Here is a 15,015-nt window from a genome sequence, read left to right as displayed (position 1 = left end):
TCAGAGTGGCATTGTGGTCTTTTGGTCTTTAATCAGGAAATACATAATGTCTGGTTGTCTTTTTGTGATATTAAGAGTAACTGATAACTTATGCCCAGAACTATTAATTCATTAGGGGGGCACAAAATTAGCTGGGAAACTTCTATTAGAAATTTCTTGCATACTATTTGATTACTTCCACATACAACTTATATGGAAGGAAAAAAGGGTAAATGCTTGCTTCTTTCCTCCCCTCAGGCTAGGTTTCACAGTAACTCAGACTCCCACTGCCTGTGAAATAGAACCCCTGGAGTCACATTCTAAAGTGAGTAAGCAGGAGGAGAAAAGACAGAATCCAGAGCAGATTCCCTGCTGAGTGCAGAGCCCAGCTGTGCTAAGTGCAGCCATCAGGCATAGCCCTTCTGGGCCCCCTTCGTGAACTTTTGAGTGCCCGTCTATATTGACAGTGGATTTAAGGATGAATAAGCAGAAAATAAAGAGTTGTCACCACATACACCCTTCCCTTCAATTCCAAACTCAACTATCTAAGGGCCCAAATGTATTGGTACCCGTAAATGTTAAATACACAGCATCCTGGAGAGTTGTGTTATTTTCTCACGTGCTCAAATTTCTCAAATACTGCTCGGCAGTCTTTATCAGGGTGTAGAAAAAACAGTGTTTGCAGGCAGGTGGGATGGAATAACCATGGAGTAAAGCTATTGAAAATTAGCAAGAACATTTGTTTATTTTCACTACAAAGTACATGGCTCATTGGAGAGAAGGTGCAGGGAGAAGGGGTTTTCCCTGAGAGCCAGGTTTCAGGTAAGGCCAGGAGTAACACAAGCAACAAGTGACAAGTTGAGGGTTCGTGCAGCATGGAATCTGGGTTCCCCAAGGAAGGGTGGCAGAGAGAAGACAGTGAGGAAAAGCACTTCAGGGCTGAGAGTTGAGAATGAGGTAGAGAACACTTGCATCTTGAACAGCGAGCAAGGCCAATTCCAGAGATGTGCAACACGACTGCTTTAAATGGGTCCTGAGTTTGTGAGAGAGTTAATCACACTTAAGTTTCTTCAGAATTTACCCGTGAGTTGGGTAGAAAACACTTCATAGAAAGTTACCATTTCTTATGGGTTATCATCTCTAAGTCACTCTGAAAGATGTTGGCACAGGTCTAGTAATAAAAGGGCCCAGGGAAGATTCTCAAGGCCCAAGTTTTAGGGTTATAGGTCATGTATGTACTGGAATGTTCTCTTGGTATCTCTTTATAATAAATGCATCTGAATTTCTAGCTAGATAGATTGGAAGAAGAGGAGGTGTTCCAAAATCAAAGAGCTGATTTCTTTCTGTACAGGAAGATACTAAGATTGAAGCTTAAAGGTAATTTGATGTCTACATTGAAATGAATGTCAGGGACATGTTGTATTATAGAAGGAGGTTTTCACTTGTTTTGTAATTTAGTCCCTTCTTTCTGTTTTGTTTCAAACGGTGTTAGTTAGCTACAAGTGTAGTAGCTTAAAACAGCAGATGTTTATTGTTGTTTCTGTAGGTCAGGAATCCTGGTGCAGCCTAGCTGAGTGCTTCTGATTCAGGGACTCTCATCAGGCTATGGTCATGGCATTGGCTCAGAGCACAGTCATTTTTAAGGGTTGACTAGGACGATCTGCTTCTGAGCTCATCCACATGGTGTCGGCAGGCCTCATGTCCTCATTGGTTGTTGGCCAGAGAAATCAGCTCCTTGCCACTTGTGCCTGACCATGGAGCAGTTCACAACATAGTAGCTGAGAGAACGAGAGAGAGTACTCACGATGGAAGCCACGGTCTTTGTAACCTTATCTTGGAATGACTTCTCACCTGCAGCATTCTCTTCGCTGGAATACAGTCCCTAAATCCAGCCCATACTCAAAATGAGGGGATTATATTACATAAGGGCATGACTGCCAGGAGACAGGGATCATCGGGGGTTCTCCTACAGCCTGCCTACCACAAACATCAGATAGCCTCAAAATAGTATGTTTGCTTCAGGATAAGGAGTTATTCATCTTTTCTTGTAGACCAAAAAAGGCCCCTTGCCTGAATTAATTAATTAATTATTTTTTAAAGGTTTATTTATTCATGAGAGATCGAGAGAGAGAGAGAGAGAGAGAGAGGTAGAGACCCAGGCAGAGGGAGAAGCAGGCTCCATGCAGGGAGCCTGATGTGGGACTCGATCCTGGGTCTCCAGGATCACACCATGAGCTGAAGGCAGGTGCTAAACCGCTGAGCAACCCAGGTGTACCCCCTTGCCTGAATTTAAAATCTAAAAAAAAAAAAAAAAATCCCTGACTATTGGGATTGAGTCTTGGTCCTGAGTCTTGGTCCCTCAAATCCATCCTCTTTATTACAACTGGAGTAAGCTATTTGTTTCCAAATTTATTTGCAGTTTTGTCCCCCCCCTTCCACCCCTGCCATCGCACACCATATTCTTTCTTACCTTTGCTTGATGCTTCTGCCTTGGGCTGCCCCTCCTTTTTTTATTGGCTAAACTCCTCATGGTTCAAGTCCAAAATCAGACATAGGACTCCCCTTTAACTAAAAGTAGTGTTCCTAAGGCAAAATAGCCTAAACCAAAGAAGCAGTTACCATTTATTTGTATGAAAAAAATTTCAAGCATTCCTAGACCTAAAAAAATAATCTCTCAGGCTTTTCTGATATCTTAGGACACATCTTGCTCACAGATGCACAAAATAAATCAAGATAGAGCACAGGTGCTCATTGACGCCGTTCAGAGCAATGGCAGATCCACTCGCTGCCACTTGCTGCTCAGGAAGCAAAGTTGCATTACACAAACTTTCTTCCGGAAGCGTGCAATACGTGCATCACCTTTTCTAGGAAGCCCTCACTGGACTCACAAGAGCGAGTATGTATTTGCTTTCTGTGTATTCACGCAGCCTCTGCCCAGGCCCTTCACTCTGCATCTACGTCTGCTCCTCGTCTAGAGGCTCTAGGCAGTGAGGGCAGGAATGTCTCTCCCAGTTATGTCCTTAAGGACTAGTGCTGTACCCAGAAAGTAGCAGAAGTTCATAAATACTTGTTTATGAATTGAAAAGCCATTATAAAAGCACCCCGTAGCTGGCAGCAGTAGAAAGAAATGCAGGATGACTCTCTTCTGCCCCTTCTCCCTGCCCTCAGGAGTGTTTACCAGCTGCTCCACATTGAGAAGTATCCCTAAAGGGCTCATCAACATAAAGCATCTAACCTCCAATGGGGAGTAGAGACGGGAAAGGGGCCCCTCTGGGACTCTACTGGTATTCTTATTCCAACCCTAGATTTCCCTATGTGGGTGTGAATAAGTGGGTCTTCATGCTTTTATATGGTGAGACAAAGCCCACTCAAGCTGGGACTTTTTTTTAATGTTATTTATTTATTCATGAGAGAGAGGCAGGCTTCCCGCGGGGAGGCCCATGTGGGACTGGATCCCGGAACCCCGGGATCATGCCTTGAGCCAAAGGCACATGCTCAACCGCTGAGCCACCCAGGTGCTCCTCAAGTTGGGACTTCTTAAAGTCAACTTTGTTGAGGGAAGTTTAACGTACAAGAAAATGTACCCGTTTTAAGAATAGAATTGAATGAGTCTTACACCTTCTTTTTTTTAAGACTACATTTACAAATGTAATTTTCTTTTAAAAACATTATTATGAATGATAGTCTAAAATAGCTTTTGTGGACTAGTCATAAAAGCTTAACCTTGGCTTATTATGAGGCCTGTAGCAGCAGGCCTTTGAAAAATGAGCTTTAGAGTATTACATATTTAAGGACTTTTTATAACAAATTCCAAAGTCTCTGTATGAACATTGAACTGTTACTTATTACAATCTTGACTAGTCACTTAGAAATGATCATTAACAATTTTCTGTGTTGTCTACCAGTAGAAATTAGCACACAAACAGTTAAGGTTGCTAGCTAACAAGGAAGTTTTTAACATCACAAAAAAACTTTATACACAAAGGAAATTGCAAGGTGTGTTGGTTCCAAAATTCAGAAATACTGACTTACTCCAACTCTTTGTACCTTCCAGGGTGGAGATAAACAATGTACAGTCCTCAAACCTGTGTTTCCCATCATGGTTTTCTCTTTGCCACACCCTCTTCTCACATTAGCCAGAGCAGCTACAGGTGAAAGAACCGGCCAAGGTGTCCCCTCCCCAGATACTCTTAGACTTTAGCTAGCTCCTCTTCATAACTCAACAAATAGTTTGCTGATGCCCACTGTCAACTTATAACTGTCCTTGGTACTGAGAATACAGCAGTGAACAGGATAAAGTTTCTGTCCTCAAAGAGTTGACATTCTTCTCCTTTTAAAAGATTAAGAATTTCAATAGAATACCTGCCAATACTGCTTTCTAGTTTAATGTTATTCTTATAATCCTTATTCTTAATCATGAACGAATGGCTTTAGCTACGGCCTATATTTTGATAGGTCTCACATATTTATGTGTATCCCCTACTCTTGTCCAGAGTTGTATTTTCAGATGCCCCTTGAGTATTTTTACAGGGTGTTAGTATATTGAATGACTATCTCAGTTTCCACACTGATTAATACCTGCATTATCCACCCATTTATCCAAGTTCAGTGCCTCCAAGTTGCGCTAGGCTCCCAGCATCTCTTGACTCATATCTGGTCAGTTAGCAAACCAATTGACTCTGCTCTCTAAATATAGGGTATCCCCAGTTCCCTGTTCTCACTTCTTTACTTTGTGCCCTCATGACTGTTCAGCTATTGAAAGTACCCATGTCCTGATTTCACACCTGTGATCTCTCCATCCTGTCTTTTACACTCTTTTAAAGAGGTAATTCTGTGGTTGTCTGGCTGTTTCAGTCAGAAGAGCATGCAACTCTTGATTTAATAATCTAGTAATCTAGTAAAATTTAATAAATTTAAAAAATGAATTTAAAAAGGTATAAGTCAGGTTGTGCCATCCTCCTGCAGAAAGCAACACCCACAGCTTGAAAGCAACATCTTTAAAATGACTCCTGTGTTAATAATGTAACGCAACCTTTATCTCCCACCATACACCTTGTGTTCTGTCCAATTAAGCACTTCGTGTTGGCCATACTTCTACCTTTACGCAGACTGTTCCATTTGTCTCCTACCTTAGGAAAATTCAAGGCCTACCCTGAATGTTACATATTTAATCCAGCCTGTATTTATTTACTTTAAAATGTATTTATTTGACAGAGAGCACAGACAGAGGGAGAGGGAGAAGCAGGTTCCTGCTGAGCAGGGAGCCCAATGGGGGGCTCCATCCCAGGACCCTGGGATCGTGACCTGAGCTGAAGGCAGACAGACGCTTAGCTGACTGAGCCCCCAGGCGCTCCTTTATGCAGCCTTTAATAGTGTCTTCCTGTTTTCCTCCAATATTTTATTATTTTTTCCCCTCAGTATTTTATACATTTTTCTATCATGATGCTTATCATATCCCACTGCAATTATTTATTTATTTCATGTCTTTCTCTAATTTTAAAGGAAGTTTTAAACAGACCTTTCTGTACTGTGAGCTTCTGGAGAACTTGGGCTATACTGTATCCCTAGTTAGTTTTGTGGTAGTTTAGAGCATTTCATTCATTAATAAAGCTTTCTATCAATAAATTTATCTTTAACTGAATGTGCTTTCATGTCTTTTGATCTGTGAAGAAATACCAGTCTTAGAATTTCTTCAGTATTTAGTTACTTCCACACTGTATTTAACTATCTTTTGTAATAAATCTCCTTTTCTTCAGGTTTTTTTTTTAATCTACTTAGGTTCACAAGTAAAAATACTCATTTTGAGCAGTTAAAATGCCCATGACTTTTAATGATGTAATTAGCTATTTATCCTAAAGACAGTTCATTTGTGCACCCTTAACGTGAAATTAGCTCTATTTATCTATAATCTAAATTATACTATCCATAATTTGCTTAATCTCTAGGGTTCAACTGCACGAATGGATCATGAAACAGCAAGCGTTTTGAGTTCTAGTAGCACACACTCTGCTCCTCGAAGGTTGACAAGTCATCTGGGCACCAAGGTAACAGAAGATTATAACCTCTAGTCACTAATACTATGAATACTTTGCTAAAACATTCTTCACTCATCTTTTAAATTCAACTAGAGGATAATTCTGGTTCCATCACCACAGTCTCTAATTCTTAAAGAAGCATCTTTTTATACAAAAGAGCACAAAGGAAAAATGAGGATTATAAAAAGAGCCAATTTACCTAGTTTTTTTTTTCCTTCTGAGCCTTACTATTCACTTCTCTGCACATATCCTAAGCTTCAGCCACCCTGGCTTCTTTACTGGTCCCCAAGCATCCCCTGTGACTTCCTGCCTCTTACAGTGGCTCACACCTCCACTTTCTTCGCCACCACAAATGGCTGTCAGCGTCCGCGTCAGCCCTCAGAACTCTTCTTTCTGATTCCCAGTGTCCTCTTACCTCCCCATGTGGTCTGTCTACCCCCTTTGAATCACTGCAATTTGCATGAAATTCTCTTGGGGAATAGGGCCTTTAAAAAAAAATAAAAATCTTCTTTGGCATCTAGCACAGAGCCTGCACATAATGAGTGTTTAATAAATTTATTTAAGTAGGTGGAGAAATTACCAAAATGGAATATTACCCATTGCTGATAAGTGAGTTTTCTTGGTCTCTCAGATATTAGCAAATATTTTAGGCCTTGAGAATGGTGTGTTTAAAAAGAAAATAGTTATTTTATTATAGTTTTAAAACCAGAGTCTTTAATATTATATTGACAAAGATGAAATTCTAATATTACTAAATAGGATATTTTCTGTTAAATATAAATAATCCCATTAACTGTTCTCATAGCATAGCCCACTTACTCTTTCTTTAACAGTATAATGGCTCTTATGAAAACCATTACCAAAATAAGTAATGTTGATTTAGAAAATGAATTTAATCAGTGGTATTAATCCTTTTAATACCTCAGAATAGCTGCGAATAACTCACCATAGCATCCTCTGGTAGGCCAATAACTGTGCTAGAAGTTGTATGTACACTTTCTCTGGTCTTCTCAAAAACACTGTGAGGTATTGTTGTGCCTCTTTTTTAAATGAGAGAACTGAAACAAAAAAAGTTCAGGCAGCTGTTGCGTATTTAAATTAGACCTCAGTCCCAGGTCTGTCTAACATCAGCGTATGGTTCTTACTCTAAAGAAAATCTAATATTCACCAGTACTGTCGCAGGAATACTGGGGCTGGAATAGCGAGGATACCTTTGCCTCTTGAAGTGATTTATGAATGATAATATTAAACTGTACTGCATTTTTGAATGCCAGCTACTATCCCATTCCTGTATTATTTCATTTAACCTTCTCAGAGAAAACCTTGTCAGGTAAATTTGTCCATTTTGCAATTGAGAAAATTGGGACTCAAAGAAATCAAGTAACATGGTAGTGTCACGCAGTTTATTCCTGAATGGTGGAGCCAGAATTTTGAAAACCCAATTTGTCCACAGTTCTGTACTGTCTTCCTAAAACATTAATATCTAAGAGTAGTGCATGTTTATTTAGAGTTTCTCAGCCTCAGCATTTTTGGCTGGATAGTTCTTTGTTTAGTGTTAAGTTTAGCAGTAACCCAGGTCTTTACCTAGTAGGTGTCCATAGCACTTCCTCTCATAGTTGTGACCACCAAAAATGTCTCCAAAACATTTCCAGAGGTGTCCTGGGAGGGCCTAAATTGCTACTGATTTATAGAGATGATACGCTCCTTGTATATAATAGCCTCTGCTTTTAGGTAATAGCTCTGGCTTTGAAATAAGGCTAATAATCACAGTCGAGGACAACTGTTTCCAGTTTCTAATCTGCTTCTGAGTAAACCCTTAGAATTTATGGTCAGAGAGTAATTGATGCTTACAGGATGCTTTAAATTATTATTATTATTATTATTTTTTTTTTTTTTACTAAGAATCCTGGCCTCTGTCCTCCCTATATGATCATGGCATTCTTTTTATGACAAAATATTTTTATATGTATAAGGGAGAAATCACGTACTTTTAACAATACTATAATCTGGTAAGGGTTAGTGATTGTCCAGAACTAGTGCTTAGTAAATAATAATTGTTGAAAAGTGTTTTCTATTTATTGATTATAGTCGTAAATTAAAAGAAGTAAAATAAAATTTTAAATTGTGTAAAATATTTAAATAAACCACATTCCAAAGTTTGTGTCTGTGTTGTATGTATATCAGTTGTCACTCCCTATAATCAGCTGATCCAGACAAACATTTAAGTATGTGAGAACTACTTTCTCTTTCAACACTGTATGCCACTGCTACTTCTGTTTACTCATATAAACAAATTGGTGATGATGGATTTCGAAATCATGCTCATTACTTCATCCTAGAAAGGGGTTTTGTTTTTCTTTTTAGTGAGTTACAATAAATATCCCATTCATCACTTCATTGGTGTTAGCATTTGGATATTAAAGTCATAATTTTGTTTCTAAACTCATTTGGCCCACAGGTGGAAATGGTGTATTCATTGTTGTCAATGCTTGGTACTCATGATAAGGATGATATGTCGCGAACTTTGCTAGCTATGTCTAGCTCCCAAGACAGCTGTATATCCATGCGACAGTCTGGATGTCTTCCTCTCCTCATCCAGCTTTTACATGGCAATGACAAAGACTCTGTGTTGTTGGGAAATTCCCGGGGCAGTAAAGAGGCTCGGGCCAGGGCCAGTGCAGCACTTCACAACATCATTCACTCACAGCCTGATGACAAGAGAGGCAGGCGTGAAATCCGAGTCCTTCATCTTTTGGAACAGATACGAGCTTACTGTGAAACCTGTTGGGAGTGGCAGGAAGCCCATGAACAAGGCATGGACCAGGACAAAAATCCAAGTATGTTCACTATAGTGCATGTTACAAAGTAAATGTAAGAGCTTTCTAAATGGAAACTTTTTTTAGCCTGTATGTTGTCTTTATGAGTAGGAGTGGGAAACGTATAGTAGCCACCTGCATTGCTAACATAGCTTAAAACTTAAGTCTGTATTTTTCTAGAAAAACTGTAATAAAGGAAAATGTTACATGCAGTCCTATGCAAGCAAAAAAGAACAGGAAATCAAGAGAGATTTACAGTCATAGTGCAGTAGATCTAGAAAAAACTTTGAGCAATTATGTTTCCATCCCTTCTATTTTATAGATTAAGCTCAAGAAAATACTTTGGTTCCTTCCACTGTTAGTGCTAAGCCATAATCTACATTTGCACAACACTGCTCAGTGGATACAGAGCTGTGTTATATTTGTTCTGTTATTTGAGCCTCACAACAGCCTCCTCAAGTAGGAAGGGAAGGTATTATCATATTCATTTTACAGATGAAGAAACTGAGGCTCAGAAAGGCTAAAAGACTTGCCTGTAGCCTCACAGCTAGTGTGTGGTGGAGCCAGGACCAGAGGCCAGATCTCCTGACTCTCAAGCTTGTGCTCTTCTCACTGCACCATCCTGCTTCAGGCGATGATGGGTCCTAGTTGCTGGGAGTGATCACTCGCTCAGCTCTTTGCTGAGGGAGAAACCCTGGGCTACTAACCCCTCTCCATCAGGAGCAGGGACGTTGGGAATTGGGACCCTTGGGGACATAACTTACCTCATTCCTGTAGCAAGAGCCAAAAGCAGTAAGTATATAAGGTAAGACCTTCCTTTGACCTGGTAAGAACACACGCGCGCAGAGGACAGGGGACGATTGTATCACTGCTGATTCAGGGAGAGGAGGAGAGGTAGTGATGAGAACACCCATGAAGCTTTAGCAGGTTTTTTTTTTAGCTTAGGTATAAAGGTGAATTTCTTTAAAATTAACAAATTTTCAAGAATAAGAAAATAGCAGAAATAGTCCTTTATATCTGTCCTTGGGAGAAGGAAAACTAAGATACTTAACTGCGAAAATATTGTTTTTCTTTTCTGGATTTTTTTTCTGTGGGTATCCACAATTACGTTATAACTTGTATTTTGTGATCTTAATAACTATTCTCAAAATAGTTAAAATAAATTAATACTACTTCTGAAAAATAGACTTTTTAAATTTTTATTTCAAATAATGAGCTTTGAAACTGTGTGCATGGTATTAAATGTGGAGGTACATTTTCTTGGACACCTCTTTAGGTTTTTGTTTCCTACCTAATCTACATGGTAAGCTTTCTCAACTAGGTTTGTGCCAGATGTCTTTGCTACATTTGTACACAAATAGGTGCTTTTAACCCTCACTCAATGACAACAGTTTAAATAGAAACTATAACAAAACAGCTTTATACCAAAGTATTTTTAGTCTTTTATATTTTCAACATTATTTTAAATTACTATTTGAGTTATGGCATAAACCTGCAAAGGATTTATTCTAACAGAGTTAAAGGCAAATAAATAGTAAACATTTTTCCAGAACCAAGAAAAACCCTTTATTCATATTTTCTTTTTCATGTTGGTAGTATTTATTCATCTACTCAGCAAATACTTGTTGATCTACTAAACTACTCACATTAGAGATATATTAGTGAGCCCTGCTTTTTTTAAGTATAACAAACATTGCTTATGAGAAAATAAAGCATTATGGTTTATGTCCATTCTATTTTTCAGTGCCAGCTCCTGTTGAACATCAGATCTGTCCTGCTGTGTGTGTTCTAATGAAACTTTCATTTGATGAAGAGCATAGACATGCAATGAATGAACTTGGTAAGACAAAAATGCTTCTTAATGCCATAGAAGAGTACTGAAGATTTTTCATCATTGTTGAACTGGATATGAGGCCACTAATTTCTATTTACCACCTGCTTCCTCCTTGCAGCAAATGATTATACTCTGGTTTCCAGAGGAGAAAAGGTTCTTAATGATAGAAACCGCTGCCCTGTATAAACTAACTTGGCTTTTCAAAACCTTAGCCAGCAATTAGAAAAACTACAAAATGGGCCGGTCCTTGCCCCTGTTGCCACAGTAGACCCTATGTGATAGTTGACGGGGAGGGTAATTTATATTTTGAAATACGGAGCTGGTGATTGTTCTTGAACTCAGCCACTTCTGATGGACACCAGGAGAAATTATAATAAAGATTCTCATTTACCTTCATGGTTATCAGTACTTTACTGTAGATTTTCGTGATAAACAGCATGATATCTTTGAAAGTGGTTAATGAAAAGCATTATGCCCTAATTTCAGTTAGAAAAATTCCACTGATTTTGGAAGGATTACTCTTTTATGTATGTGTTATCATACACTCTAAACCTTTTATAACCTGCATTTTTGTGCACCCCATTTGTCATGTAACGGTTTTTCTTTGATTTCTAGGTTCATTTTGCACATGTGGTATTTATAATTGCATCATGCTGAGCCATCTCATGTGAACTGGATCTCTCTAGTTGTGCCACAAGCAAGAACCGTACACTGAGTTCCCATCTTAGTGTAGCTGTGCCCTTGCTTTTTGTGCTGTTTATTTTACGTTACATCCCAGCCCCCACTTTTATTCCTACCACCCTCATCATTATCATTCATCATTTATCTTAAAAGTCACAAAGTCATGAGACTCTTAAATACAGAGAACCTGCAGGGCCAAAAATGAGTGTTGTCTCCTTCAGAGTCATCACTTTGGGGGCTACGTACTTTGTGATCTCAGGCCTGCCCTCCAGCCATGCTTTTCTTTCCACAGCCCCTTGTGGTTGGCCCATCTGATTCTCTTTCCTTCCCCCACCCCCAGACTCCTGAGTGTGATCTTATGAATTCTCACCTCCTCAATAACAGTTTCGGCGTTTGTGAAAATGTTATGGTTGAGTATTTTTTTTATGCTAGTTAATAATGGGAAAGGGATAAAAATCATGAATGAACAAGAAAAATAATCCAATTTTAAACTACTGCAATGGTTTTTCTGTAAATGTCCCTGTGTTCCAATGAACTGTAGACTAGGACTGACACATTAATCATCTGAATTTCAAAGTAAAACCTAGACTCAGTATTTGTTCCTCTTCCTTCTTCAGGTAGGAAGGCTACCCGGGGCATTTCATCACAGGAGCTAGGGCAGGGGCTTTCAGGTGAGGAGCAGGATGGGGCCTCTGGGGGTGTGACTGTTGGGGACAGAGCCACAGGGGATTACCTTCTTCTCATTCCTAGCCTCTGACTCTGCACAAAGCAAAAGAAAAATCAAGGTTTGTGGCTTGTAGGGAGATGGAGTAAGGAAGCACAAGGTATCTGACAGTAAGGGATAAGGAGGAATGAAGTCCCAAATAGATGAAAGGAAATTCCTAAGCCCAGTGAGCTGGGACTGTCATTTGTACACACAGGAAGATTCTACAACTCATCAAGGTCATTTAGGTTTGCACTATTAGTATGACAGGTTTTAGAGTATACTATCTTTGATGTGTACATTGGTGAAGTCCCAGCTCTGTCCAGAAACTGTGCTAGGCACTACGTGTGAAAATGGTGAAGATACGGTCCTGGCTTTCAAAGAGCTCATGATCTATTTGTAGTAGTATTTCCAAAACTAGATGATAATCACCAGAGACATGTGTCAAACTGCATGGGTTCTCTGGCCCTGTAGCAAGAAGGCTTGGGGCGATTCTCCTAGGAATCATTTAATTAGTGGCCCAGGTGATTCTTAGGATCAGGAAATTTCGTGAAACACCAGTATTTTATGTTGGGTCCCTAATGTTTATTTTAGAGTAAGGCATTTCATGCTAATGGTGACTGACTAACCCGAGGAAAAGTAAAACAATGTACTCTTTAAAACTAAATGTCATCTTTCTATTATCCTTTATATATATATAAATCTAAATTTAAGGGTTCTGTTGAATGGTTTCTGTTCAAACCATTGGTCCTCTACTAGCTCTGAGGTTATGAGATCACACATTGGGTAATATCTGGTCCATCTGGACCACTTTTTTTTTTAAACACACTGAGCAAACTGTGAAAGGCTATGCTTATCACCTCTGCATATTACCTTGAAACAGCCTTAGTTTTCTAAGGGCAACCTGTTTATTGTCAGTCATGAATTCACATCATATATTTGTGAATCCATTTATAGTTTTGACATGAATTGTATTGGTTGCCTTAAAATTTACAGAAATGTTTCTTTGTATTGGCCTGAAATCATAAAAAGCTCTCTCTTTTATCTGATATCCTAAATTTTATCAGATGTTCTTTTTTCTCCATGCTTTTGTTGATACCATATCCTTCCTTAATCTTTGTTTTCAGGTTCAAATCCTAAGTGTTTTAGTTTTTACATTAAAAAAAAAAAACTGTTCATTTAGTGCCTTCTTGAGACCTTCTTTATTATTAGATCATTTCACTTTCCTTAAGAAAGTATCACAGATATTGCCATACAAGGCAGGATTTTACATAGGCACAAAGCGCAGTATGTTTTGCTTTGGTATCAATAGCCTGCTTTATAGATATGCTCAACATCTAGGTGACCCTATCATTCATTATGTAGGGCCACGGTCTTTAGATCATCAGTCACTCTCAATTCAATTCCCTGAGTCAAAAGCCCTCAGTTCTTTCATTGGCTCCTTTTCTTTTACTCAAGTATTAAATGGTGGGAATTCCTCAAAGCTCCGTCCTAGGTTTTCTTCATCTCTCCCTAAACAATATCCTCCAATCTATGGCTTCAGTTACAGTGTTTTTCAGATTTACATTTTAATCCATGTTCCCTCTCCTGAGTTTGAGACACATCATCACATTCTTCGTCTGATATCTTCACTTTAGTGATTTTTCAGACATCTTTAAACTCAGCTGCCCCAACTGAATTTGTTATATCCTTCAGCCCCAAATCTCTGTCTCTTCCAGATTTCTTTTTCTCAGAAAATGGCATATGCCAGTCAGCCCAGTTCCTCAGGCCAGAATCTCAGAAGACATCCCATAACTCTATCCTCCTTATCCCCTGCACTGAGTACTTTAATTTTCCTTCTTAGATTTATCTCAAATCATTGCTCTCCTTTTCAGTCCCAGTTCAGGCCACTATTTTCTCCCCTACTCTGCACATCTTTGTCTTAACTTGGCTCGCACTTACAGGTATCCATTCTGCAACCACAGGAATCTGTTTAGGATGTATATTTAATCATTCCTTCCTCTGGCTGAAATCCTTTGGGTGACATATAAAGTCTTACATGATATGGCCTCTACCCATTTTGTAGCCTCACCGTGAGACCTTCTCATAGTATTTTAGGCTCACGGGCTCTTGCACATACTGTTTCATCTGCCTAAAATGTTTTTTTTTTTTTAATTATTCCTGCCCCACTCATCTTAGATACTCATTCATCCCTTAAGTCTTTCTTAACTTAAACATTCTTTCCTCAGCCTTTTTCTAGGTACTCTCAATCTAGGTTCAGTCCACCTGATACCTTTCCCTGTGCTTCTACACAGTCCATTATATGTAAATTAGTTGTTCAAGAGTCTGCTTTTTTCTAATGTATAAGATCCATAAAAATAGTGACTGTATTGTGTTCACTGGATATGTATCTTTCCATCATCGTGGGTGGATGGAGGAAAATCTTCCTAAATACAGTTTGGGCTTTCCTTAACCAAATTATTTTTCACTTATCTACATTCAAACTTATCTGTCATTGCTGCTAGTCCTAAAGATTTACACCAATCTTCCTACAGTTAATTCTCCTGGCTTGGAATTCTTGACCCAAGTCAGAACTTTGTTTTGTGAACTTGCAGATTCCTCTTCTAGATAATTCATGAAAATACTAAATGTACAGGTCCTCTTCCAGATTAATAACCTGGCTGTTTAGACTTAGAATTTCCAAAAATCACCTGTTTATGTTCATCCTCCTTTTTTCTGTCTAAGCCACTTCTCTGTGACAAAAATATTTCCCCAGTCCCATGATGATTAGTAGTGATGATAAATATTATTTTGAATAGCTTCCATGTCCATTTTTATTTTATACATTTACTCACCATTTTGCTTTACCTTTGTTTTCTTGGTTCTGTTTTGTTACTACCCTTTCCTTTCTGTCTTTCCCTTTCCTTTTCCTTTTCCTCTTTGCCTTCCTAGTGTTGACCACTGTGGGAATTGTTGAGCATACCCAGT

General features: G+C 38.8%; 1 protein-coding gene across 9 annotated transcripts in view; it reads left to right on the top strand.

Moving 5' to 3' along the window:
- Positions 1-15,015, top strand: part of APC (APC regulator of WNT signaling pathway) — a 128,095-nt gene that overhangs the window by 96,750 nt on the left and 16,330 nt on the right. For 6 of the 9 annotated variants that reach the window (XM_038532138.1, XM_038532136.1, XM_038532135.1 and 3 more), the window contains 4 exons: positions 5,925-6,023; positions 8,473-8,851; positions 10,575-10,670; positions 11,963-12,016. In XM_038532138.1, the coding sequence (XP_038388066.1) occupies positions 5,925-6,023; positions 8,473-8,851; positions 10,575-10,670; positions 11,963-12,016 (628 nt within the window). The remainder of the gene's footprint in view (positions 1-5,924; positions 6,024-8,472; positions 8,852-10,574; positions 10,671-11,962; positions 12,017-15,015) is intronic. The other 3 variants (XM_038532141.1, XM_038532142.1, XM_038532137.1) reach the window with 3 other exon arrangements.

Source organism: Canis lupus, chromosome 3, assembly GCF_011100685.1.
Source record: "Canis lupus familiaris isolate Mischka breed German Shepherd chromosome 3, alternate assembly UU_Cfam_GSD_1.0, whole genome shotgun sequence".
Classification (NCBI taxonomy): Eukaryota; Metazoa; Chordata; class Mammalia; order Carnivora; family Canidae; genus Canis; species Canis lupus.
Note: the sequence above shows the minus strand (reverse complement) of the source record. Positions and strands in the feature narration are given on the sequence as shown.